Genomic DNA, 27991 nt, shown 5'->3' on the forward strand with positions numbered 1-27991 from the left:
TGGTTTGTTTTATTAACCTACATCATCGTTTTGATGTTATGATTACATTATTGGTATTTAGCAGACGCTCTTATCTAGAGTGAACTTATATCGGTCACAGTTTTGTTTTACAATGTTAACCATTTATACAGGTTTCAGTACAACTTTACTGAAGTAATTGTGGGTACTAAGTAGTTTGCCCAAGGATACAGCAGCAGTGCCCCAGCAGGGAATCAAACCAGCAACCTTTTGGTTGCAAGTCCTGCTCCTTAACCACTACGCTACACTGTTGCCCCACTGATGATTATGCTGTTGAGGTTTCAATGTATGTTGCTCAGTACTCATGCTGTGGGTTTCTCCCCCCCAGGTCTTGGGTGCACACAGACATGGAATCAAAAGCAGGTCTCAGGTCGATGCTGTCAAAGAAGGTAATGTGAAAGACCGTCTGATTGGACAGTAGTGTCAAGAAGTGTTTGTACACTAGGTTTTGATGATGTCATGTTATGCAGTACAGCATAGTGTGATGTAACCGATGGAGTGGCTTCAGTTATGGATACCATGTTCCAAATATAACCAGGCATTCTCACCCAGCCAGTCAGTGTAGGCCGGTGGAGGTAGCTTGGGCGTATTACTGTTCCTCGATACAGTTTGTTAACACCAGTCAGACAAAACATGCAAAGGACAACTAAAACTGGAAGACTTTGTGAACTGGTACATACCCTGAACACAGGATTCAGTAAATTACTGGTTGGACGAGTGTTAAAAACGACAAAGTTATTTGTTTGGCACTTGTTGGAATAAATTTTTAATTGTGAGTGGTTTGCTGCAGTGATCTGCTTCCGTAATCCTTTGCAGTTTAGATAAGCATTGATAACAGCTGCTCTTTTCAGAGGAGCGTTTTTCACTTGAATCTTAACAGTGCTGTAGATCATGTGCATATTCAATTAAGGTGCAGTGTCAAAGTGTGCAAAATATTGAACAGATATGTGTGAGACATTTTGGTTGTGCGAATTTCATTGTTGTTTTTGTAAGACAAAATTTTATTGTGCTTATTGGAGATATTTTGCAGTACAGGAAACCCTTGTTATTTCCGAGGGATATCTTCTAGGCATGTCACAAATGGAGACATCCACAGACTGTACCAATAATAATAAAAAAAATCATGAAGGGGACAACAAAGAACAGCCAATGTGTGTATTATTAAAAAAAGCAATATTGCAATAAACAGGTAATTCATATGTATGTTCATGTCAATGCCATGAAGGCATGTACCATGTAAGATAAGATAAAAAAAAAGCCTCCACTGGCACAGCACTCTTCTGCTCAGGATAAGAGAACCCTGTTACAAACCATGAATTGCAAATCTCCATGAATGGTGAGGGTCTCCCGTGTGGATGGAGTAGGATGTATCGGAGGTACAAATTGTCAGAATATCCACACATAAGCCGAACTTCTCGTGACGTTTTTTTTCCTGCCCCACTCCTTACTTGTGTCTTAGGGAGCATGCTCAGAGGCCTGTCGTGGGACCCCCCTCTGGCACGCTCTCCAGCGCCCCCCGCTGGCCCTATGGGGGAGCAGCTGGGCTCGCTGGAGCGCTTCCTGGCGGCCCACCAGGCGGAGATGAAGCGGCTGCTGGCGGGGACACTGGGAGAGCTCTGCCAGAGGCTGGAGGTGGTGGAGCGGAGGGTGGAGCACCTGTGCCAGCAGAGCTCTGCCCACAGCAGCGGATTGGCCCAGCTGAACGGGCAGCTGGAGCGGCTGTGCAGGGGCCTGCCCACCAGCTGCACGGGTCGCGACCTCTCACCTGCACGTAGCCAAGGTGAGGCTGGGGGGGGGGTGTTTGGTGATGAGGGTGGGGTGGAGGGGGCGGTAATTAGGGCAAGGGAGTGGGCTCAGTATGACAGTGCTTCAAAACGCTGTTCGCCAGTTGTGCGAGTCATGTACTGTCACTACGAAATAAAGGCAGTAAAATTTGAACTCTCGTTTGTACATTAATACTCAGATTAGTGATGTGGCACGTCTGATTGTACTTACACCTAGGTTGGAAGATGGGAACCACACACTCCACTGATAAGGTTTTTCTTTCCAAATTCAACAAAAATGTTCATCAGCAGCATTGTTTGCGGTTATCAGCAGTGTAAATGCATGTGGAAAACGTTCACCTGGAGACTGTCACTATGAGTAATACGTGTTCATTAGATTTTTAGAATACGTTAGATGTATTTATAAATGTCTACAGAATTTTCTCTCTGCATTACAGTTAGCACGAAACAAATTATTATTTCATGTCATTAAAATTCTGTATAAACTAAAATTACAGTAAATACATTGGCATCATTCTATCAGGGAGAGGGGTGGGTGGGACAGCCAGGGATTCACCATCTTACCACTCTCAGACACCCTCCAGTTCGTCAGGTACCTGTGAGTTGCTGGAGTGAGTCAGTCAGTGGAGTTGTGCCTATCCTCCAGTTGGTGCCCGCTTCACTACGGTGCCCTCTGTGACTTGTGAAATAGCTGGTGGCTGTGTGTGATGGCTGGGTTTGTCTTGCTTCAGTGCTCCAGCACAACTGCAGAGGGCATTGCAGTGGCCGAGCGGAATGTGCTGTTGGCGATTACAGAAGAGGGTTGCAAAAAGGAGAAAAGAATTTAAAACAATTGTATTAATCTTTGTCAGTGGTACCAGTTTAGCTCTCATGCACAATTAATGAAACTGCTTTAAATTCATTTTCAAATGTTGTTGTGACACGTTTGGAAGAAACAACTGCTTGTCTTGCTTTAGGCACGGATGCAGGTGTGTGGGAAGGCAAAGAGAAGACTGCCAAGCTGTCATTGTCACCGAGACCACATCCCTGCAGCAGCACGGTTGCTGTGGAAACTGGTCCAGTCGAAGGGAGCGTTCGAGGGTGCCCCTGGCAGATGACGATGGCGGCACCAGCCAGCCAATCTACAGTCCAGAAGGGCGAAGCTGCAGCCTTGCAGGGGGCAAGCAAGCCGAGCAGCAGGGCGGGGCTGATAAGCTCGCCGCCCTTACCGAAGAAGGCGCCCCCTACGGGCCAGTCGGAGGGATGCCTACCAGGGAACTATTCCCCCGTGTCGGACTTTGAAGACCTGGACGTGGAGCTGGAGATCGAGGAGAGCAGGGACGCCGTGGCCTGGGTCCTGAATTCCGGGATCGGGATCACGGACAGCGACGACCAGCAGGACCCGCCCTCGGTCCCGCCATTGGCGCCATCCTGGGACGGGCGAGAGAACAGGGCCTCTGGGGCTCACCCGGGGACCTGGGTGGAGCAGCCACGTCCACACGCTCAGAGTTTACACTTCGCTGCAGAACTCCAGGTGCCTTCTGATGGTGCTGAGTCTCTGGGTCGCCCGCTCGCCCCCACATCGCTCCCGGGTGAGGTGAGGAGTCCCAGAAAAGATGCCCCCCTGGGTGCGTTTTCAGTTGGAGATGCTTCCAAAACGAGGCCCCCCGAAAACCTGCCGCTCTCACCACATTCCGTAAGAGCTGGGGACAGAGGATCGCTGTGGCCGGGGAGGCCTGACCAGTCACGCCAAGCGACGCTTCCTCTACCCCTGGGGCTGGGCGGAGACCGGCAGACCCGGGACTCCAGCCCGTCCAGGCCCTACAGGGCAGAGAAAACCCGATCTTGCCCCTCGCTCACTGCCGCGCTCATGGCGGAGTCCCAGAGCACCGGGGTCCCAGGCTTTGGCTGGATGACCTGGAAGAGAGCGGACAGGACCGAACCGAAGTGGCGGGAGAACCGCTCGGTGGCCTCCAGCAGCGACGAAGAGGAGGAAGAGGGCAAGAAGAAGAAGAAAAAGAAGAGTAGGGGGCGAGTTAAGGTGCTGCCTGGATCCGCCGATGGTTCTGGGGACGGTTCGTCATCTGCGTGGACACGCAGGTTGGAAGGACCACGGTTCTGTGCCGGTCAGCCCATTGGAAGCAGCCGAATTGCTGAGGACAGCCAGGGGCGCGGTGAGGGAGCCGAGCGGAGGGGTGGAACATCATTCGGGGGACAGGAGAGGCAGTCTGGGGACACTCTCAGCCTGAGGCTTCAAGATTCGGGTAAGCAGGCCAGCCAGCCTCTGTCCCCTGTGTCCTACACCCAGCTGAAGACCCAGCACTGTGGAACGACTGGGACGGCTCTCTCCCCCCTTCAGGAATGCACTTTATCCCCCCCTCTGGTGTCCGTGTGCGTGGACACACGGGCGACAGGGAGAGGGGCCGACACCCTGCTGCTGCCATTTCACTCCTCCGGCCCCCCGTTGAGCTGGGTCTCGGGTGGCACGCCACCCCTTTCCAAACAGCCCACTCCCCGGAACGGCTGCTCCAAGTCTCTCCAGCCCCACCCCTGCGAGAGCAACTCTCTGCTCCTGCAGCTGTCAGAGACAGCCAGTCGTATGATGCCCCTCGGCCAAGCCTCTAATCAGATGTCACCGCCCTCTACTGGCCGGAGTGCGCACTGCAGCCTAGGCAACTTCTCCCCCTCCTTCACCTCCAAGCTCAAACAGCACTGGGGGAAACCCCTCCCCTCCCCTCTGTCCCCTCAGCTGAAGGAGGGCAATCAGGCGCAAACAGAGAGACTTCCTGGACTGGACGATGGGAAGTCCCAGCAGTGGAAGCCCCTGGTGGCCCTCGGCACCCCCCTCCTCCCCCTCTCACCCTTGGAGCTCGACCCGCCGACCCAGCCCTCACGGAGCACCCCCTTGCACCAGCTCCTGGTCTCCAAGGCTGCCCTGCCCCCATCCCTGTCCCGGCTCTTCCGCGCCACCGCACCCCCAGTCCCCTTTCCCCTCTCCATCCTCAGACAGGGCAGCTTCTCCAAGGCTGGGCTCCAAACCGTACTCACCCTCACCTCACCCAGCTTCTTCCGCCTCCTAGCCCAGCACAGAGGCCCCCTCCGTCTCCCAAAGCTGTCCCCCTCCACTCTGGACTGCTTCCTCAGGGGGATTCTTAGGTCCCGGGACAAGTACCCACCTCTACCGCCCCTCGCCGACCACACTGCCCCTCCCGGCCTTGACAACGACCATAGGTGAGTGTCCTCATGTTAGGTGTGCTAGTGCCATATTTATATAGTTACATAGTTATATGTTGCCACTGGTCATATCACACTACAGTACGCTCTTACATATGTTTACATAGGCATATGTTGTGTTATGTTTTTGGTAATATGACCACATTTTTGGCTGTTTGAAATGGAATTAAAAATTTGATGTGTAGCTGCATATTGCAGGTGTGGATTTTCAGGTATTGAGTGTTAGGTCTGTGTTGAGTTTCAGATGAGGTTTTTTGGTGCCAGTACTGACAAACTACTGTAAATCTGTCTCTGGGGCCCCAGTGTTTTTTTTTTGTGCTAGGACAGGATTTTGATATAGCTGTATGAATGCGTTCATGCATTTCCTGCAAATAAATTGGAAAGACACCTTTAGGGGAAACTCGCTGTACATAGGGTGCATTGCTAGCTGCTAGCCACTATTCTACTTCAGGGTGGAATCCACATGCTTCTGCTCTGACTCCTGTCTTTTTTTTTTTTTTTTTTTTTTAATCTATAGCTACGCACGGCGGTCCAGCCAGGAAGCATCTCAAAACGGGACATCTCCTGTAACGAGGTGAGCAGAACCCTCAGGGGGCACTTTGGCATGAGCTGTCCCGGGGTGGGGCAGCAGTGCGGTTATATCCCACCTAATGACACTCACCTAGGGAAAAAACCGCTGAGCCGAACTTGCACATGGACCCATAATGTCAAACCCATTCAGTGGGTTAGTTTTCCCACATAGTAAGAGTGATGAGTACTTGAAAATTATTATGGAAATAAGCAGCTTCTTGATACAGGGCAGTGCTGATCTGGGTAGAAATGTGTAAATCTGGAACTGGAGGTTTTGTGTCAGTGAGGGGAACTGCCAAAGTGGCTGGAAAACAAACTAGTGTATGTTTTTACATATCGTTAAATAGCTTCATCTGCATTTTCATCAGGTTTAGCAGTACAGTAAAATTTTTTTATATAAACCAATACTGTCGAAGCGTAATGTCTCCAGGAGGAAGCATATGTAATAAAAAATGCATAGGTCCAAGAAGAGAGCTGTGCAAGACCCTGGGTTGACTAAAGATCAAGGGAGTTAATTAGTCTTTAATTTGCTCACATTAAAATCTTTTAATGAAATCCGAGGTACTGTACAAGAATGCAGTCCAGGGTAATGTTTTGACTACCATTAGTGGAGGTTGATAGGTGCACGTCTGTGGTGTACGGCCTGTTCTCCTGTAGAGAAAGCTTTAAGATTCTGAGTGCGATCCATCTCTGTGAACAGTCCAGTCAGAGCCCTTGACAGGGTCCCGGCCCGCCCCTCCGCGCGGCGCGTCTCCAAGCCCAGGCTCCCCCCGGAGCGGGTACGTCAGAAAGCCGCCCTGGACCCGCCCCAGCGCCACGCCCCGAGCCCCAAGTCGCTGCGGCTGGACTGCCTTCCCAGCGAGCCGGCACCCAGCTTCGCTCTGGGTCACGCCAACGTGAAGTACCCCGGCCTGCACGGGCGCACGGCGGGGCGAGAGGTGAGCCCCAGAACTGGACACACATTACATTACATTACGTTACATTGTTGCCATTTAGCGGACACTCTTATCCCGAGCGACTTACATCTGTCACGGATTATTTTTACAATGTTATCCATTTATTCAGATGGATATTTACTGAGGCAATTGTGGGTTAAGTAGCTTGCCCAAGGTAACGGCAGCAATCAAACCAGCAACCTTTTGGTTCCAAGTCCTGCTCCTTAACCACTGTGCTACAATGCCCCCCCCCACTTATAAAAGGGTTTTCCTTTATTTTCCACATTTTAGAATAATACTAAAGACATCAAAACCATGAAATACTGCAATTGGAATTATATAGTGACCAAAAAGTGTTAAACAAATCAAAGCTGTCTTATATTCTTCAAAATAGCCAAAAAAAATTAAATAAGATTTTTTTGGAAAGAAATTCATACATAGGCATCAATCATTATTTATATTTGTCTAAGAAATAGCATTTAATCATAAGTCTGTAGATCAACATGAATGCATGTTTCCTATTATCTGAATCAGCTGTGTCCAGACTTTTGACTGGTACTGTATATATGTGTGTATATGTATATACATATATGTATACATGCTGGTGTAAATATCTGCTGAAAACAGGATAGCGAAACCATGACAAAGTAAAGCACAATAGTGTGCTTTGCCCCTGGGTTTTTATTGTGATTGCAAATCCAGTGAGGTCAGTTAAACACCAGACAGAGATGTTCCATTAAAGCAGGGATAATGGTTGTCTTCCTGCTAACAATCAGGAAGGTGTGAAGGATAGGAGATTGGATTGGATTGGATAGTTTGCATAGTGGGATAGATCCTATGGGACTTAAAGCCAGGCTGTGTAAAAGGACGTGGGAGTTCAGTGTCCTCACCTGTGTGAGAAATCTGTTCCCTTGGGGTCACTGGCCAAAGTAAGGACAGGAGTGTAGAGGTAGTCACTGTACAGCTGTCCCCTTACAGGTAAGTGCACCCCCCCCCCCCCCCCTCAGTCAGGTAGCACTGGAACACAGACCCCTCTCGCTCTCGTCCAATCACAATAGTTGGGGGCTGTCCACCAGGTTCAGGTGCTGCAGCACACAAACGAACCGACATGCTTAGTGGTGCAGCCCCAAAGTAAAATTCAGAAAGGTGCAACACAACGAAATGAACACCCTCACCCACCCATTCACCAGCCAAAAAGCAAAGTTGGCTGCCTTTTTGTTTTTCGTGGATGCAGCTTGCACAGAATCAGAACAAAGTGGATTTCCTAGTTACAGAGACCACTGAATGCTACCAGTTCATTACATGATCAAAAAGTGATCATTTGTTGGCCTAAGAATGTGTGATGGGATCAACAGAAGGGTGTCCTTAACATAATATTGTAGGGCAAATGTTGGTTCTTCTGAGCTAACATAATGACATAAGGCACGTATGCATTTGTCCCCAGGATCAGGAACAGTGCATACACAGGCCTGCTCAACCAGTTTCGAGTCGCTCCGATGTTTTGCATGTTTTGCTGTAATAGAATTGCACACCTGCTGTCAGTGGTTCTCTAAAAGAAACAACACATCACATGCTTCTGGTGGCAGTCCTGTGATTCACAATGTGGTTCTCTCCTTTTTGTAGGGGGGTCTGTATGACAAGGGTGTCGGGGCTCAGCCAGGCCAGCGGTCCAAGAGGGTGTCCCAAATCCGTATCCGAAAGACGGTCCCCAAACCAGACAACAACCTCACACCCATGGGACTCCCCAAACCAAAGAGGTGAACTGGGGGTGCCGCCCCTCCACCCCTCTCCCTTTTGAGATGTCCTCACCAATGCTTACGTCTGTCAGAATTGATCTCATTTCTCTCTCGTTCTGCGTCTCCTTCCTCTAGACTGAAGAAAAAGGAATTCAGTCTGGAGGAGATTTATACAAACAAAAATTACCGCTCACCCACTCCCAACAGGTTGGTTCTCTCCTGAAGCGTCAGCACACATCTGTAATGCTGTACCTCTTCACTGTACTGCAGGGCAGACCAGAGCATGAAGACCAAAGTAAATAGCAGGAAATGAGAAAATGCTTGTTGTGAACCTTCAAATTCCCCAGTTATTAAATGAAGACCCAGTGCAAGGTTTGGATGTTAGGCATCCATAATATTGCTGCTCCTCAGAAAAGGAGACAAGTACAGACATGCACTCATATTTAAGCAAAGCTGTCAGCGATGTTCTTATTTTTCTTGCTACAATATTTTGTTAAAATGCCTTAAATGTACACATTCGTTACTTTATTCAGTATTCCGACCACTGACAGATGCAACTCTGGAATTATATAAACTATCACTGACAGAATGGGTTTGAATGTGCTTTTTCATTAGTAGGCAAGTTATCTCCTCCCAAGTCAGTTGGTTTTTAGAACACAACGCAGGCCACAGAAGCTGGTAATGTCTAGGTGCTAAAATCTATCTGCGGTTGCCTCTTCAGTGCCCTCTCCAGTGGGCGTGGCTTTTTGTGTGACGTAGCCCCTCCCCTATCCCCAGGAGCCTGGAGACCATTTTTGAGGAGCCGAAGGAGAAGAACGGCGCCCTGGTGTGCATCGGGCAGCAGAAGAGGAAGCGCGTGCTGGACTTCCCCGACTTCACGCTGCCCCGCAAGCGCCGGCCCCGGCCCAATCTGGGGGTGCTGCGGGGCCCCCGCGGGCGCGGCCGGAGGGGCCGCCCCGACGACGCCGACCTCGACATCATGCTGATCGAGAGGCTGAGCGAGCTGGAGGACTTCTTCACCCGCCAGGGCCTGGAGGACTGAGCCGGACACGTAGGGTCACACACAGAATAAAAACGCGCGCGTGTGTGCGCACGCACATGCGTGTTGTACATTCTCAGTTTTCCCACCTTGACCACAAGGGGTTTTACTTGCCAAACTTTAAATTTAGTGGAATGTCTGAGACATTAGGAAATTGGGTGATAGTATCAGATTAAACTGAGAGGTGTGTGCGTGTGTGTGTGTTTGAGTTTAACATAAGAGCAACATGTGAGTGTCAGAAACAGAGACAGATTGCTGTAATTTATCTGTGAAAACTGAGAATGTGGAACTCTTAACGCTCACCGCGTATTACATACAGAGTATGTACACACACACACTTGTGCACTTACACACGTGTACATAACGATCTGTTTGACACGCACCCTCCCCAGTAGACGAGACAAGCACATCAAAGACGAGTCACAAACCTGAGCACTTTCCTTCTCTTACCTCACGCCCCACACCTATTTTTAGAATGGGATACCTTATACCAAAACCTCCGAGCCCGATGCGTGCTTGTCAGCCCCGAGTGACCTCAGACAGCCGGCCGAGACCCGTGCCGAACCGGACCAAGCCTGCCTCTGCTCTCCTGCTGCTCGTTTCGGACGTCCTCTGTAAGCGCCGTCTTTGTGCGAAGGGACATGGATTCATCTCCTGTCGTAACTGCGCTCCGAAAAACTGCTGGACGTGCTGGACGTTCCCAGTGCCACACAAGGCTAGGACGGACACAAGGAACGGGCTGATTATGCCTGACCTATGGCATAAGGCTTTGCACAAGGATGGGAGGGGCTTGGTCACAAGCACTGCCCCCTTTTTTTATTTTTACAGCCTCTCTGGCACATGCTCTTTACATCCTCATCAGGCTAGCGCACTTCTCAAGGACCCTTTGGCTGTGGTGAATAAGGAGACTTAATCGAGTAGTTAGGGTTGTGAAGTGTTATAGAGAATGGGTGCAGGGTAGATTAGGAGGGCGGGTAGAGGAGTTATATTTTGCAGTATTTAAGAAACTAGGGGCGACAGGGAAATGATGTTTTTGAGGGCCTGTGTCTCCATTTTCCTTTTCCTGTTGTGTTTCTGAGTTTCTGATGCAACCCATGCCACGGTAGATTGCGTTTTACGAAAATGTGGCGCTGTAGGTTTCCCTCGAGTTCTGCGTGCACTTTCCCCGTTTTTGTACTTGAGCGATGGCCCCGTGGTCAGGAATTTAATGAAGCCCGGTAAAATTCCAGGCTTCATCAATGAAGATCTCGATCCCTGAACCCAAAGAATTCCCAATTTCTCTTCTGGACCCTGTGAAAGCGTGTCTCCTGGAAGGGACCTATCCTGTTTGGATAGAAGTCTGATGTCTCAGTGATTTTGAAAATATGGGGTTCCTTCCTGTGGATTGGTTTTTTTGCTTTTGTGGTGCTTTGTTTCCCCACCCTGCCCTCTCATTCCTCAGCTTTGAACATGTGAAATATGCAACGTGTCAATTTGTGCGTGGATTTTGGCTGGCAGCTCTGTAGCAATTCCCTCTGTTCACCAGCAGGGGCCGCACTTTTTTCCCCTCTCTCTCTCGCTTTCTGCAGCTTAGACACTCTGCTGACTGTCAGAGGTGGGCCTCTGTATCTTCCACATGCCAAAGTAGTTTTCACGTAGGAGTGAGGAGATTAGCATTTGCCATACAAATGTATAGAGAGGTTATCCTGTGTAGGATTCGATACATGTGGCAGTAGTGTTGGCATCACGGTGAAGGATCTGGGTTGTAACCAGGTGACCTGCAGGTTGGATTCCTAGGTGGGCTGCTGCCACTGTACCCCTGAATCGCATCCACACATACCCATCTCCGGGTAAGGGCATCTGGTAACCAAAATAGCTGAGTCGTAACACATAATATTCTGTGAATACTTTAGGGTCTGAAAGCATAAGACAAAAGTAGAGGAGACAGAGTTCTGGCAATCATTAGTTATCCGGTCCCTCACCCTCTTGGCTTTTGGTCCCCTTCTTCAAGGGGGAGGAGCCTGAGGACAGACCCACAGCATCAGTGAGGATTGTGATGAGACTGGCCTCCTGCTTTCAGAGCAGATAGAGTGGTCTGCATGTGTCTGTCTGTAGTTCTTCTCCTGTATCTTATTGCTGCTACCCCTTCACCCTGTCCCGCCCCTTATATATTATATTACTAAATTATATGACTGAATATTGTGTTGAGGTTTGCATTGTAAATTTTTTTTATATATATAATTGTCTGGAGATATTCACACCATCTACATATCGGTAATGTCTGGACTGGAGAGACGTCTCCTCCACCTCATTCTCAGTATTCGGTTGATCCATCTTTCTTCTTTGTGGATCTGTGTACAATCATGGCTGTGTAATTTTAAAATGTGCCTGTAACTGCTCTCAATGGAAAAAGTGGAGAAGGGGTGGAGATTATCCTGGAAACAATCTCTGTTAAGTTTATTGGTGCTTGAAATCTTTAGTATTTTTTTGTATATCAGACTTTCTTTAACAACCTTAGGGTTACTTTATGGTTGGCCACAGGAGCATGCACTGACAACATACTCCAGGGCATATTCCACTGGCCAGCAAAGGACAGACTGCATTTGGTTTGCTCTGTATATTAAAGCTGATTTTTTTGTATGAGTCCAAGGCACCATTTGGACATACATATTTCATGTACATTTTTTTTTATTTAGAATTTTTTCATCTGAATTATGGCACCCGCCCTCCACCGCTCCCCCACGAAACAAGTCGTGCATGTTGCAATTTAAACGAAAAAGCTGTGACTTTGCAGACCGTACTTAGCACAGAGTTTTACCGCAGTGTCTCAGACAGATCTCAGGTCAGAATCTAGGGAAAACGTCTTCCTGGCAGCAGCTGATGTGCATCTCACCATTTAAAAGAGTGAAGCCATGCAGCAGCCCAGCAGGGGAGCTGATGTCCACACTGCGCATGTGTGGTTTTCGGTTCGATATTTGAGCTCCCTCTGGCTGCTGTCATCCCATGTCCCTTCTCCTTGTGTTTTTGTTGCAGTCCTTTAAATTTTAGAATAAAGATTTATTAATTTTTTTTTCCCTTTGCATTTTTGTCATGTATAGTTGTGGTAGATGATTCCTTTTCAAAGAGCACTGTTGCGGATTGCAATCCTTTTTTAGCCTGCTGTACCTAAGGACCTATTTCCCAACTGGTTAGCAGCTGTAGACCCCGCCCCCACCCAAAGAGCCAGATGCCTGTGAAATGATGTACCCCACCCTCCCTTTTGCCAGTAGCAGAAAGGGAAATCGTGCGATAGAAAAAAGCGCATTTATGATGTACATGAGTGATGTGAAATTTGTTTTCCTTTTTTATGATTTTTTTTGTATCACCTTTGTTAGGAACTGTTTGCTCTTGTATACTGTTACAGAGGGTATTTCCTGTAGACACTTGTGTTTAGAAGTGAAATGCTTGGGGGTCCCCCATGCTTTTGTGAGAACAGTGGACACTTACTTGTTTTGCTTTCGCTCATTTTTTTTTTTCCTGTCTCGTTTCCTTATTTTGGAACTTTGTCATTTGTGTAACAAATGGTGGGCACTTATTGCAGGTTTTGTCCCTTTTAAAATCGACACACAGACCAACACTAAAGATTAGTATTGTTAATCATTGTGATTTTAATTTTAATATATATTTTATGAATAAAATAGTGTTGACATTTGCTTAAAAAATTGCTTTTTTTTGCAAAGCAGTTTTGTGTGCTTTTCTTGCATCATGTCTTCTTGTACTGACATGCTCCATCATTAACAGTAAGTACCTCAGTAGTGACACTTATAAATGTTCTCTATATGTGGCTGCATGATTGCGAAACCTGGTGACAGGATTTCAGTGATACTGTGCTTTACATAATTTCAGCCACACCTTTAGAATTATACATTCATGTATCCCAAAAGGCGTTGATTCTATTCCAAAGCTGTCCATTGCTGTTGAAACCTTGGGCAAGGCAATTACTAAACTGTAAAAGTTGATTACATTTGCAAATTGTAAGCCATGTAAGTCTCTCAGGGTAAAAGCATCCGCTAAGAAAATGTTATGCTGCATGAAACAGAGTCTAACAGTGCAGTCTACGGAGAAGTACGCATTTGTAAGAAAATGGAAAAAATAAGACATCTTAAGAAGTCAACTGAATATCAGTGCAACATCATTAAAAGACATTTTATCAAGCATCAGGAGCACAGGTATGTAGAGAAAGCCCTGTGTTTTTATTATCACAGCTATAAAACATTAAAATAGCACTCACTCAAGAGTACTTAACGATTCTGTGTGCAAATATGAATTGAATCATACTGTTACCCCTTTTATATCGTTTTCCCAATCACAATGGCACCTTGAAAATTGACTTGCTGAAATGAGCAAAGGGATAGTACACTGTAAACATTTATTATTTATCGTTGACATTGCGCCGTACATGTATTCGCTTGTCCTGGAGTGTTGTTAACCAGGTCTGGTGCTGTTGTCCGGGTAACTTGTATGGAGACACTTCTGTTCCCCTGCGAGGGATGCCACTAAGAGCGAGTGCCAAATGCAGGTAATGTAATGTCATCTCAATAGTTAATAGTAACGCAATTAAATGTAACGTTTGCCAGATTCAAATATTGAGAGGTACAGAACGCTATTAGTTAACCCCCCACTCCTTCTTGTGGTGTCTGGTTTTGTTGGATTTGTTTTATGTTTGATACATCCACACCATTGTGACGATACATCACTACCAGTATTAGCGTTTAAGGCCTCTGTCATTCAAATCTTTTTTTGGTGTTAGGATTATGGAAGAGACACTTTCGTAATACGTGTATATTTTTGCTTAGTCTTGACCCCTTGTTGCTGAGGAGCCTTTTGAGTCGGCGTTAGTTTCAACACTACTTCAGCAGGTAAAGTCGCTAGCAGCCAGCATCGCAGTGATGAATTAATAAGCAGTATTCTCAATGAACTGGGCTATGACGCATACTGCAGCCACGAGAGTAGAACAAATTGTGCAATAACTACCGTGAAATAAACTGGCATGGCGGGTCATTAAACTGATCCGTTTCATGCATTCTCACTTTACAATTCACCTTAAATTGAAAATGAACATGGATATGAACATGGATATCCACAACATGCATATGAAACGCCACGGAAGAGCGCAACATTAATCGTGAAACCTGATTGGCTGTCGCCACCAGCGTCTCCTAGACTTCCAAGATGGCAGCGTCCTTGCTGAAGGTGTGCTGCGGGCAGCTGCCACTCACTACAGGCCGAAGTGGCAGGTAATTTTAGCCTCTCTGTCAACAGGATCCCAACATACTAACTTGGTTTAGGGCGTTATAGCCAGCTATACTTTAACCTAAGGGAATATCGGAATAGATCGCCAGGTACAGCAGGACAATGTGATGTTCCCTGTCAGCTAGTTATTAGCTTGCTAGCTTGCTACCTGGCTCATTTCGTAAGCTTCATTTCGTTTTTGAAATTGACAGTTGTCGAGAAGGTTCTGAGCTAGGGTTAGGAATAAATGTTCGCATTGCTTAGGGGTCCTCGCATTTCTCCATCAACAGAATCTGTTGCTATATTGACTTGGCTGCTACTGTCGTATTTGTTGGAACTAGTTCTACCAGGTAGCTAGCTGACTCCTAGACCCTTGGGAGAAGTCCATATGTCACTTCACTAATTAAAAGACACGTGAGTCGGTTTACTATCATATTGGTGACATATATAGGTGAATAGTCACCGTTGTGTTTAGAAAAAAAAATGACATTAACTGTTACGCCACTTGATGAGTACGATAGAGAGCTGGCTAGCTAGCGATTCAGTTACAGTGCCTACTGCTGTGCGGTTGTAGTTTCGTAGCTAGCAAATACTGGTTGCTGGGGAATTTGAGTCGTACCAGCTGAAGCTGTATGGTAGGCATTTATTTAACTAGTTGAATATTAGTAAAGTCAGCGGTGAAGTTAAGAGCTTTAGGTGGATGCAGCCTGTCTATTGCAAGACAGACCTTTACCCCAGTTTGTGTGGTCTTTCAAGATAACGTTAATGTTGTTAAGATATGTAGCGATCGTTCGCTGTCTGACGTCATATTACTGTATATTTGTTATGACCATTAGTGCGTCTCTGGACGCACCATTAACTTTGAAATTACGTTAGTGCTGTGTTACATACATGTGCAAAGGCTCATTGGAAGACATTTGATTGTGAAATTATTATTATTGTGATTATTATTATTTACAATAAAAACACTTGTTTGTCTTCACATAATAGGCACCATGTGATTCATTAGAACGAATAGATCGATGTGCTGGCCTGGATTACTTTGTCAGTCCTGCAGTGCATGTAAGACATTTGACTAATACCATGCTGCCACAAAGATGTCTTCCTGAGCTCATCTCTGAAAACCATTTCAGACTGCTGTTTTCCTTTGAAGTTTGCCAGTGTGGAAGTGAAACAGAAAAAGACTGATTGTGGGATGGTTTTGGAGAAGTCAGAGTGAAATGGCTCTGCCCCTGTTTTTTCTCTCTACCCTTAGTATGTTGCTCACTGGGGCCTGTAGAGTCCAATGGACACAACAAGGATCAAGGCGTGCCCTTTCCAGTGGTGAGTATATCTCCTTACCTTCCTACTCCCTGATCAGAGAGACTGTAGTCACCCATATCTTGTTTAGGACGACTGTTTGAGTCACCAATGTCACTTGGTCACAGCATTACATTGCATTATATTATTGCCATTTAGCAGGCGTTGTTATCCAGAGTGACTTACAGTTTTATGAGTTTATACAGCTGGATATTTACAGAGGCAGTTGGGTGTTAAATAGCTTCCCCAAATGTATAGTTGCACTGCCCCATTAGGGAATGGAACCAGAAACCTTCCAGTTACAAGCCCTCCTCCTTACCAGTACGCCACACTGCTGTCCCACTCCAACCTAGCTACCTCCTTCCTGGCCGTGCCGAACACTTTAAAGTGTATTCCAGGTTTTCGTGGTATTAAATCAGACACACACAGTTGCATGACTGTTGCTTAAAAAGCATTGGTGGCCTACCATCAGCTGTAGTCACTATAGTGAGTCCCACACATAGTGTGTAGTCACCTGTCCTTGAGGGCTGTCATTCCTGACCTTCTAGCTAGCATTGTTTAGCTAATTTAAAGCTATTTGTCCCATGTTAGCCAGCTAGTTATGTTAATTATCTAAACAATAAATGATCAGGTGCAATGCCATTGGTACTGGGGTGGCTAAAGCTTGGGCTGGCTACTGGCTAGTAGACAAGAGGTTAGCTCCAAATACAAACTATAGTTATACTATAGTTCTCCTGGTCTAAAGAATTTTTTCTTTGCGTGCAGATTCAGAAGGTGTATGTAAATTAGCTGTCAGTCATAGTCTGGGTTGTGTGTTCCAGTGAGTCTTTATCAGGATTTGTCGGTCGACACTGACATATACCATGTGTACCATCTGTATTATACCATTAGAGCACCTTGACCAGCTGCCGGTGTTTGAATTGCAATTGCTCCTGGGTGCTCTTCCATATGTAACCAGCAGGGGGCAGGGTAGCCTTTCTTAGTCAAGCTCCTAATCAGCAAAGTAGGTAGTGTTACTGACTAATGTGTCTCTTGTGATTTCCTTTATTCACACCCAGGTTCTTTTAAATAATACATTGGTATCAGAGTGTGTAAAATTAGTAAAATTTTCTATTTTTAAAAAAGCACTCTACACTAGTTTAGCACTTAATTCAGTATTTTCTGACCTCCTGCAGTACTTTTCGATAACTACTCTTGGCATTGTGATGCACTTATTTGGAAGTTGCTCTGGGTAAGAGCGTCTGCTAAATGATGTAACATAACGTAATGTAATGTAACGGAATGTAACGTAACATAATGTAATGTAACATAATGCAATGTAACGTAATGTAATGTAATGTAACGTAATGTGCGTCTCTGTTCGGTGCAGGGCGGCAGCGCTTGAGTGCGGCCTCGCTGGGCCTGGCGGCCCGTGTGCGGCCCCTTCCCATCCTGCTGTTCACCGGCGGCGGGTACATGGGCTACGACCAGTACGGGCGCTACCAGGACCGGCGGCTGGAGAGCATGGGCATCGAGGTGCCCCCACGCATCGCCAGCGACAGCCAGGTAGGGGCAGGACCTGCTGTGAGAGATCGAGGGACAGAGAGAGGGGTGTGGCTGCCTGCCGTGAGGGCACTCGCCTTGTTCTTCTGTCACTGTCCCCCACTGGAGCCTATTCCAGTAGATTCTTCATAAACACACCCCAGCACCCCACCACTGTCCCTGACCCCCGCTGAACCCTTCACAGTCTGAGTCTGCTGATTGCTCAGCCAATCACAAGAAACTCCTCCCATCAGTTCCAATTGGCTGCAGCATGAGGCTGTGTGTGAAGTGGGGTCCTCCTCAGCCAGAGTCGGGTGCCTCCCACATCACACCTCTGAAGCTGAGGTCGTAAGAGGAGTTGTCCTCTGTGGTGTTTGTTTGCTGAAAGAGCTCTTGATTATTTTCTTGCTGGTTCTTGAGATTTTTTTCTGCTTTTTTGGTGGTTGTGGTTGGGGGTGGTCGTGGTTATGGGTGGGTTTGGGAGGGGGGGGGTGCTTGTTCCTGGCCTTTGGAACAGTCTCGAAGACTCTGGATGCTGAGATGGTGTGTGTGAGAAGTCCAGCCTTGGGGACTGTGTGTGTGCTGTTTGTAGTATTTAATCTCCATTTGCACTGCATATATGCAATCCTGTGTGTGTGTGTGTGTGTGTGTGTGTGTGTGTGTGTGTGTGTATGTGTGTATGTGTGTATGTGTGTGTGTGTGTGTGTGTGTGTGTGTGTGTGTGTATGTGTGTGTGTGTGTGTGTGTGTGTGTGTGTGTGTGTGCGTGTGTGTGTGTGTGTATGTGTGTGTGTGTGTGTGTGTATGTGTGTACATCTGTCCGCAGACAGTCTCTTTCTTTACCTGCTTACATGTGTGCCTAAGTGCATCCGTTTGTCTTCTGTTGTCTGTCTGTCTTTCTCAGTTTAAGTGTCTGCTTCTGATTGTGCGTGGGTTTTAATTTAGTGTCTGGCTGTCTCATTTGTCCTCTGTGTTCGTGTGTGTAGTGACAAGCGGACTGGCTAACTCTTAGCCGTCCTTTTATCAGTGATGAATAGAATACAGTGTGAGCTGTGAGATGTGTTTGTGACACACAATACAGCAGTGAGTGGAACATGAAAATGATTGGTTCATTGGAAATGATGTCATCTGCCAGAGAAGCGGCAGCAGGGAGGCATTATGCAGTGATTGTTGATGTTGAGCTGATCATTAGAATGTCAGCTTTGTTGAGACGTGCTGCTCGGTGTTAATATTCTGATACGCTAGACACCTTGGGGGCAGTTTCAAAGTGGGCTCAAGGGTACATGATCCATCTGTTCCACTGCCTGGGGTATTTTAACAAACTGAAGATTGAGTGATTCATTGCTTGAAACCATCAGTCACTTGGACCACCCTTTTGCAGTGGCTAGAGGGTTGTAAGATGGTTGACTGCTGTGGAATATGTTTATTTTTCTGGTGTTGCCCCAGAAGCAGAGAGGGTGCCATGAATACTTCTGCTGTGTTCACAAGGAGGGTGGCAAACTAGTTTATCGATGGGTACCACTGCCCAAGAGCAGTCTACTGAGAGCTAACCTGGCCAGCAGACAGATGTGTACATTACATTACATTACATTATTGGCATTTTATTTTTTGCATTTGACAGACACTCTTATTCAGAGCAACTCACATAGGTTACAGTTTTTAAATGTTAACCATATATACAGCTGGAAATTTACTAAGGCAGTTCTGGGTTATGTACCTTGCCCAAGGGTACAGCAGCAGTGCCTAAGTGGGTAAATCAAACCAGCAATGTTTGGGTTACATGCCCTGCTCCTTACTGCTATGCTAAACTGTGTAGTATGGGATACTTAGTACTCAGGATGGCAGTTTGGCCAGCTATGTCATAATGGTTCAGCCTCAGGGTGTTGCTTGCCTGTGATTGGATGGCTTTTCTGAGCTACGCACAGCGGCTGAATTTCACCCTTAGCTGTCCTTGCCCAGACACATGTGTAGCTGACAGGACAATCACCAAGTGGACATACTGCATGGAAATATAAGCATAGATTGCAGAAGGCCAAAAGTTAACAGAATGACCCTTTCCAGAGTTGTCTTGACAGGCAGGTTATGTCAGAGGCAGAGCTAAAAAAAATAGTACTGACCTTCTGGATGTTTATCCCTAATCAGCTTGGATGTCCCTGTGATATTAAATGGCGTTATGAGATTATTCCAGTATTTGCTGGTGAGTTTATTTTGCCAGAGAGCAAAACTGGAATGTGCATTAATATTGTTGTTACATGAATAGGAAAAAATCTCTCCCACTTGTAGATCCATTCTGATTTTTATGGAATAGTTATGCTGTTTTAGCGGTAATCACTGCTCTGTGTGTAGTCAGCTCAGCTGGGCTCAGGTTGAATGCTCCAGTTCATTGTTTCTTATTTGCTGGAGATAAATCACCCAATCTCTCAGGACAGAAAAGAGAGCCAATCTGTACTGATCATTGTTCCCTGCCCCTGCCTGCTTCCTGTTTCACCCCAAGGAAAAAGCACTGTTTAAGTACTGTTTCTGCACATCTGTGTATCTGTGTGTGTTTTTAATGGAAATCAAAAACAGGGGTTGAAATGAATGGAGTATTTCTGTGTTGGTGTTCCACTGTGTGGGTGCATAGTACTCCTCCACTGGGGATTTGCCAGGAGCAGATCCCCACCATAGACCCATGAGCGTGCACCCTTCCTGATTGGCTTTGGTCCATTTGTTGTGGCCCAGGAGTCAGTCTGTGGGGTGTATGTGTGTATGTGTGGCACTGTTGCAACGTGGAGTGTGTGGGCGAAGGCAGCATGGGGCAGTCGCCGTGACCTTCTGTGTTTTAACAGCGTTTGAATGAGATGACACGGGAGGGGGGTCACCGAGGGTTTATGTGGTGTGCATCAGGTGATGTTGTGTGTCACTATGGACGGAAGGGACACGTTGGATGTGGCATGTTTATCTGTTTTATGATGTGATAAAGCCTCTTGGCACAGCTGGGAAAATTCCCTGACAGCCAATCGGATAGCCCATACCACGCCAAATACTCAGGCCAGACTGGGTGAAAAGCTTTTGTCACTGAATGGTTAAAAAAAAAAAAAAAAAAAAACTGAAGGACAAAAAGGCAAAGTACAACGCCACCTTCTGCTTTCAGTGTATCTGTTCCACTGGTGACATTGTGAAACGGAAGTTCCATGTCCCCCCTCCCTCAGTGGAGAGTCCCTTTCTTCGGTCTACATGAGGAGCATGACTTAATGACCTTTGACAGGGGAAACATTTCACTTAAACCAAAAAGCACACTATCCAAAAGGCTAAGAATATGAAATATGAGGCTGTGTTTGTTAACAGAGTCTCACATAGTAATCACAGTCAGACTTATCTAGTGTCCTGCAGATGACTCTTTAGACCCTTTGGCGTAGACTGCGTTTTGGTATTTGCAGGCAATGTTCTGCATGATTGTGCGTAAATCTAGCTGGACTCTTGCATGGTTTGAAGCAACCATTGGATTAGGTGCAATCATTCCTGCGCCCTCAGTCACCGGAAGTTACTTAAGTAGCTGCAGGTACTAGAGCTAAGAACTATTTTCCAAGTGACGTGTCATGATGCTTGTTAGCATGTGTGCATTACATAAGTTACCCTTAATTAGTTTTCTGCTTTTTTAATGAGACATTTTGAAAGTGGAAGGAGTGATGTAGACGAGGTATCCTAGAGACCTGTATTGGGAGGCAGTGTGAATTTCTGTATAGATTGGAGGAGACAAATACTGTACTATGTTAAAGCGAACAATGCATTATTAATAAGAAAAAACTGGCATTCATCATCTGAGTTTAAATGGCATTTCCGGGTGAAAGAAACAGGGACTCAGATACTGTGTGTTATTCAGTTAATGTTGGTTATCAGAATGCAGGCGATATTGAATGTTAATACCCTAGACAAATTTGATGACAGGAAAAGCTTAGGCTTTTTCTGAAATAAGCCATTCACACTCTAGTTCGCAGCCAAATTAATGGCGTGAATACTGTGTCAGGTAACTAGGTCTGACCTATAGTGGGCTTTGCAGCTAGATGTTGGTGCAGCTTTGTCGCATGACCTAATGGCATAAGTGTTGTTTAGAACCTGTACCAGTTCTGGATTCAGTTACAGACTTTTATGAACTTGGGTAGATGAGGGAGCTGTACAGGTATTCCTCCTTGGTCAAAAAAGTAATGCTTTGTGTTAGGTAATTATATTTCTCATAAGAAAGTTACACATCAGCTCCCAGGTGGCTCAGTCAGTGAAGGAGCTCATTTTGAGCGCAGGAGAGCCATCCAACCCACAACGCTGCGGGTTCAGATCTGTGTCAGCCGATAATGACCTAGAGAGCAGAGCAGCACACAGTTGGCTTCATTAAGTGGGAGATGGGTGGGGTACATCACCCTCAGTCCCCTCTTTGCACCTCTCCACAACACCTTCCAGCAGCTCAACATGTGCCTGTGGGCTGCTGGTGTCATTACATTACATTATTGTCATTTAGCAGACGTTCTTATCCAGGATGGCTTACATAGGTTAGAGTTTCACATGTTATGCATGTGTACAGCTGGAGGCAACTGTGGGTTAAGCACCTTGCCCAAGGGTACAGCAGCAGTGGCCCAGTGGGGCATCAAACCAGCAGCCTTTCGGTTACGAGTCCTGCTCCATTACCACTATGCTACACTGTCATGGTAGGTGATGTCAGGGAGAGGTGCTTCTAGCCTCCGGTTGGCGATTGCTCTCCTGTGGTGCATTGTTGGGTGTGGCATGGCAAAGTTAATGCATTGGCTGGGTGCAAGGGTATCACTGGTTTGCTTTCATTGTTTTTCAGTGCTCCTACATACGTGTAGAGGATGTGACTACAATATGATCCTAAGGCACAGTTCGTCATACACTCCTACATAAGTGTAGAGGATGTGACTACAATATGATCCTAAGGCACAGTTCGTCATACACTCCTACATAAGTGTAGAGGATGTGACTACAATATTATCGTAAGGCACAGTTTGTGATTCCAAAGTCATAGTGAAAAAACGGGAAAAATATTTTAAGAAAAGAATGAAATATCATCATACAAAAATAACATGACATATAGGGATGACCTGTGGGACTTCAGAGAACTGGGGTAATTGGCAGAATATTGTTAGCACTACAGAAATGTCATATGCGTCTTAAACATGAAATACTCGCCGAGTTAATATTGAACTTGGGCGATATTGGATTTAATAATATTGGGAATATTGGACATACATTGATTAAGATCTATGAAAGTTTCACATTTCACTCGGAAGTAGTCTGGCAGTCAGCACTGATTTAGCTCCAGCCGTTGGTGTCAGTAGCAGTCATCTTGATTGTAAATGGGTTTCGATGTTGTCGGCGGTAAGCCATATGAATGCGCCACTCTGCATTTCATCTCCCCTGATTCTGCAGTCCTAATGATCTGCATTTCCCTGTCTGGGGGAACAGATTTATGTTTCATCATTTGCACAGTGAGGCCACTCCCAGCCACATTAGATGGCCGTTCAGATGCCATGGTTACGAAATCACTGCTGTTCGCAAGAAACCATGAGGGGAGACGTGACACAGGGAATGTATATTTAAAAGGTATACTGGCAAGTATACCTTTTACCTCTTCTTTGGCTGGCTTTTAATGTATCGTACACACATTAATGTATTCTTTTTAAAAAGCAAGTTTGGACACACCTAATAATAGAAGGCTTTTTCTTTATTTTTTACTATTTTCCACATTTTAGAATAATAGTAGAGACATCAAACTATGAAATAACATGAATGGAAATATGCAGTGACCAAGAAAAGTTAAACAATCCAAAACTATCTTATATTTAAAAAAAAAAAAAAATTGAAAAATATTTTTTTTGGAAAGAAATTCATACAAAGACATCAACGTCACAGGTTATATTTTTACAAGAAACAAGCATTTAAGCATGGTACCGTATGTATATTTGTAATAACTGAAAACGCTCCAGCTCCTTTCTGGAAGGCTCTTTACCTGAGGTTGTAGTGGGTGCTGTGTCACTGTGTCAGTGCCACGCTGGTGTGCGAGCTGGAGTAAATAAACACGCCACGTCCAACGAGTCGCTAACAGGCAAACAGCGATGGTCAGCTCCACTGCCCCGTGTCACCCACTCCGTCCGAACTGTCACCGTGCCACTGACTCACACCAACACATGCCCCGCGCGGTGGGAAGCCACCGAAACGCAGAGACGCTCTGTTTATACTGACACATGCTGCAGTATGTTCCCAGTGCCAGTCCAGATTAGAGCACTGAGACACATGGCCACACTCCGCGCTCCACACTCAGTGACACATGCTATACCCACATCACCAAGCCACCAGGAACTGTAAGTCACACACGTATATACACATACACACATGAACACATATATGCACCCACACATACACACACACACACACACACTATACATAATGACTCATACTAACACTTGAAATGCACACAAGTTCCTCCATTTCAAGTTGTTCCATTTCAGCCTCCTTCACTCTGTCTGGGGTTGGGGTCTCAATGAAGTGTTTGGCGGCTTGGTTCCAGCAGCAAGCAGGCAGGAAAGCTGGAGCAGAGCTGGCCACAGGGCAGCAGTATGGAGTAGAGGGTAGGGTAACGGGCCAAGGGCCAGCGCACAAGACTGAATGAAAAGACTCACGCATCTGAAACACCATGTACATTTCACTTGTGTTTTGTTGCGACCTGCGACCATTAGATTACATTATTGTCATTTAGCAGATGCTCTTATCCAGAGAAACTTGCATAGGTTACAGTTATATTTAATTATACAGCCGGATATTTATTGAGGCAGTTGTGGGTTGAGTACTTTGCCCAAGGGCACAACGGCAGTGCCCCAGCAGGGAAATGAACCAGCAACCTTTTGGTTACAAGCCCCGCTCCTTCCCACTATGCTACCCTGCATCCATGTATGAGGATTGGATTACACCCACAATGTTATCAAAGTTTACATCTGTATTTGAACAGCAAATAGATATGTATCCTTTCACTGTTGTTAAGTCTTAGCATTTTAAATGTAGCACCAAAATTCCATTGCGCAAAGCATTTCAGAAGAATTGCATCACACTGTAGGATCAGATTTATAGTATCTCGTAGCTCTGGTACCTCCTAAATTCAATGCAGGTGTTACACACTTTGGGGGGGTGAATCTCAGGTTATTGATATTTAACATAGCAGTGTTGACACATTTTTTATCCTGGTATTTCCTGTGGGAATGTGAAATCAGTTATTCCACATGCTTGATGTTAGAGCATTGGGAAAGACTTGCGTAAACCTTTCGTAACCTTTTCTCTGTGGACAACTGATAACTCATTGACACCTTCAATAATGGACGTGTCAGCAGTAGGAACTGTCATCACATACAGTGCTGGCCAAAAGTATTGGCACCCCTGCAATTCTGTCAGATAATGCTCAATTTCTCCCAGAAAATGATTGCAATTACAAATGTTTTGGTAGTAATATCTTCATTTATTTTGCTTGCAATAAAAAAACACAAAAGAGAAAGAAAAAAAAGTCAAATCAAGTATCAATTTACACAAAACTCCAAAAATGGGCCGGACAAAAGTATTGGCACCCTTTGAAAAATCATGTGATGCTTCTCTAATTTGTGTAATTAACAGCACCTGTTACTTACCTGTGACACATAACAGGTGGTGGCAATCACTAAATCACACTTGCAGCCAGTTAAAATGGATTAAAGTTGACTCAACCTCTGTCCTGTGTCCTTGTGTGTACCACATTGAGTATGGAGAAAAGAAAGAAGACCAAAGAACTGTCTGAGGACTTGAGAAGCAAAATTGTGAGGAAGCATGGGCAATCTCAAGGCTACAAGTCCATCTCCAAAGACCTGAATGTTCCTGTGTCTACCGTGCGCAGTGTCATCAATAGGTTTAAAGCCCATGGCACTGTGGCTAACCTCCCTAGATGTGGACGGAAAAGAAAAATTGACGAGAGATTTCAACGAAAGATTGTGCGGATGGTGGATAAAGAACCTCGACTAACATCCAGACAAGTTCAAGCTGTCCTGCAGTCCGAGGGTACAACAGTGTCAACCCGTACTATCCGTCGGTGTCTGAATGAAAAGGGACTCTATGGTAGGATACCCAGGAAGACTCCACTTCTGACCCAGAGACATAAAAAAGCCAGGCTGGAGTTTGCTAAAACTTACCTGAGAAAGCCAAAAACATTTTGGAAGAATGTTCTCTGGTCAGATGAGACAAAAGTAGAGCTTTTTGGGAAAAGGCATCAACATAGAGTTTACAGGAAAAAAAACGAGGCCTTCAAAGAAAAGAACACGGTCCCCACAGTCAAACATGGCGGAGGTTCCCTGATGTTTTGGGGTTGCTTTGCTGCCTCTGGCACTGGACTGCTTGACCGTGTGCATGGCATTATGAAGTCTGAAGACTACCAACAAATTTTGCAGCGTAATGTAGGGCCCAGTGTGAGAAAGCTGGGTCTCCCTCAGAGGTCATGGGTCTTCCAGCAGGACAATGACCCAAAGCACACTTCAAAAAGCACTAGAAAATGGTTTGAGGGAAAGCACTGGAGACTTCTAAAGTGGCCAGCAATGAGTCCAGACCTGAATCCCATAGAACACTTGTGGAGAGATCTGAAAATGGCAGTTTGGAGAAGGCACCCTTCAAATCTCAGGGAGCTGGAGCAGTTTGCCAAAGAAGAATGGTCTAAAATTCCAGCAGAGCATTGTAAGAAACTCATTGATGGATACCGGAAGCGGTTGTTCGCAGTTATTTTGTCCAAAGGTTGTGCTACCAAGTATTAGGCTGAGGGTGCCAATACTTTTGTCCGGTCCATTTTTGGAGTTTTGTGTAAAATGATAATTGATTTAATTTTTTTTTTCATTGTCTTTTGTGTTTTTTCATTGCAAGCAAAATAAATGAAGATATTACTACCAAAACATTTGTAATTGCAATCATTTTCTGGGAGAAATTGAGCATTATCTGACAGAATTGCAGGGGTGCCAATACTTTTGGCCAGCACTGTACAATCCAGAATACACTCAAGGAAACTCCATATCCTACAACCCCCCCCCCCCCCCCCCCCCCCCCCCGCCACCCCCACCCCCACCCCCATACCCAAAAAAAAAAGCCAAACTAATCACAGGTCACAGAGCTGAAGGCCATCTTACATCTGGCCTTCAGCTCTGTGACCTGTGACTATCTGCAGAGAGCTGTATAAATGTATACATACACATGGTGTCACAGAATAGCCTTTCAGTGTTTGTATGTGTAAGTGTTAACATTTGCTGTGAGTGCATGTAGCGTCACAAACATAGGTATGATGCACGTATAAGTAATAACTACAAGCTCATACATCAGTCAGGCTAATTTAGGTTGTAATTATGCAAATTTTGATATTATTTGCATGCGTATTTTCCACCAGACGTCCTCAAGTCTCTTGCGTAACAGTGCTACTAACAGAAACGATGATTCGTGACTTCACCTGAAACATCTAATAGGTCCTCCTCTGTAGATAATAAAAAGGGGGATGTCCTCCCCTCAGCAGTACACAACATGGAAGACTTGTTATAAATGTTGGAGTGGCCTGGTGAGCGTGATCCATTGGTTCCTCTGATGGACTTCTCTTTTGCCATTTTTGGAATCACTTTGCGTATTGGCCTTCTGATCTGTAATGCAGCTAACCCACAGAGTGCTACAGCTGTAAGTATATCCATGTTGGTGCTCGTTATAGCCAATAGGGTAATTTAATTATATTATGTGTTTTATTTTGTAGTTCTGGTAAGAAGTCTTTTTCATCGTCTCCCCTGCGATATCCTCCGCACTTGTGCAGGAGCACCGGGGTGTGGCCAGTGTAGCCCTGCAGCACACTCAAACACCAACGATGGCTGTTTTCACGAGGCCAGTCCCACAGTGCACCAGGAGAGCATGTTTCCCTGATGCCATTGGAGCAACTCGTAGGTGTGACGAGTGGTGACACCTCTGGGCTTGAACCTGCGCCAAAGGTCTCAGCCTGCGCTGAAAATGAGTCTGTTAACTGTCCGAGCCGGTTGGAAATCCCCTAAAGTCTTAACCTTAGGCCTGTTATCATTCTAGCAGTATTTATGAAGATCGTAATTGTTATCTCGAATATTTTTTTTTGATGTGCATTTAATTAAGCATTAGAATTTGTGTAAAATGAGCTTGTTCAAGGTTATAATATTTCTTTGATATTCATAGCATAAAATCACCGTATGTGGGATGTTTTACTTTTGACATTAGTTTTTATTGCATCCTGTTTGTAAAAAGCGTAGATTTAATTAGCTTGACAACTGGGAAAACGCAAAGCACATCAAGGTGTTTCCTCTCCCAGCCTTCTCATTGCTTGCGTCTGTTGTGAAACTGTCCACTTCTACGAGCTGATTAAATTTTATTGACCGGGGAAGGAGAGACTGCTGTGCCTCCATGATGCCCCTGCAAATACACATAAAGGAGGAGGGATAGCTCGGCCTTCGGAGTCAGGATAGCGTGGCTGCTAAAAGCTTGGCCACAGAGCAGTCAGGCAGACCTTGCACGCGAGGCTAAGTTTTGGGTAAGCCGGTGCTGCTTATCTCATCTTTGCTTCCTCCGCCCTTGCTCTTTCCTC

The 27991-nt window shown here is 45.8% G+C and overlaps 2 protein-coding genes across 4 annotated transcripts in view; both read left to right on the forward strand.

The window, feature by feature from the left end:
* The first annotated feature begins 1482 nt into the window (after nucleotides 1-1482).
* On the forward strand, nucleotides 1483-9385 carry wu:fi75a02. Its single transcript, XM_036529980.1, has 7 exons — nucleotides 1483-1798; nucleotides 2759-5012; nucleotides 5533-5589; nucleotides 6286-6523; nucleotides 8144-8277; nucleotides 8392-8463; nucleotides 9034-9385. Exons 1-7 carry the CDS (start codon nucleotides 1483-1485, stop codon nucleotides 9296-9298), a joined length of 3336 nt encoding a protein of 1111 aa, XP_036385873.1. The 3' UTR covers nucleotides 9299-9385.
* A 5104-nt stretch (nucleotides 9386-14489) lies between these two features.
* pisd (phosphatidylserine decarboxylase) overlaps nucleotides 14490-27991 on the forward strand; it is a 32350-nt gene continuing 18848 nt past the window's right edge. Inside the window, exons 1-3 of one of the 3 annotated variants that reach the window (XM_036529792.1) lie at nucleotides 14490-14550; nucleotides 15801-15868; nucleotides 17214-17389. In XM_036529792.1, the coding sequence (XP_036385685.1) occupies nucleotides 15802-15868; nucleotides 17214-17389 (243 nt within the window). In that variant the 5' untranslated portion in view covers nucleotides 14490-14550; nucleotide 15801. Of the gene's footprint in view, nucleotides 14551-15800; nucleotides 15869-17213; nucleotides 17390-26978; nucleotides 27070-27878; nucleotides 27938-27991 lie in introns of those variants that run through there. The other 2 variants (XM_036529794.1, XM_036529796.1) reach the window with 2 other exon arrangements.

This window comes from Megalops cyprinoides, chromosome 5, assembly GCF_013368585.1.
Source record: "Megalops cyprinoides isolate fMegCyp1 chromosome 5, fMegCyp1.pri, whole genome shotgun sequence".
In the NCBI taxonomy this organism is placed as follows: Eukaryota; Metazoa; Chordata; class Actinopteri; order Elopiformes; family Megalopidae; genus Megalops; species Megalops cyprinoides.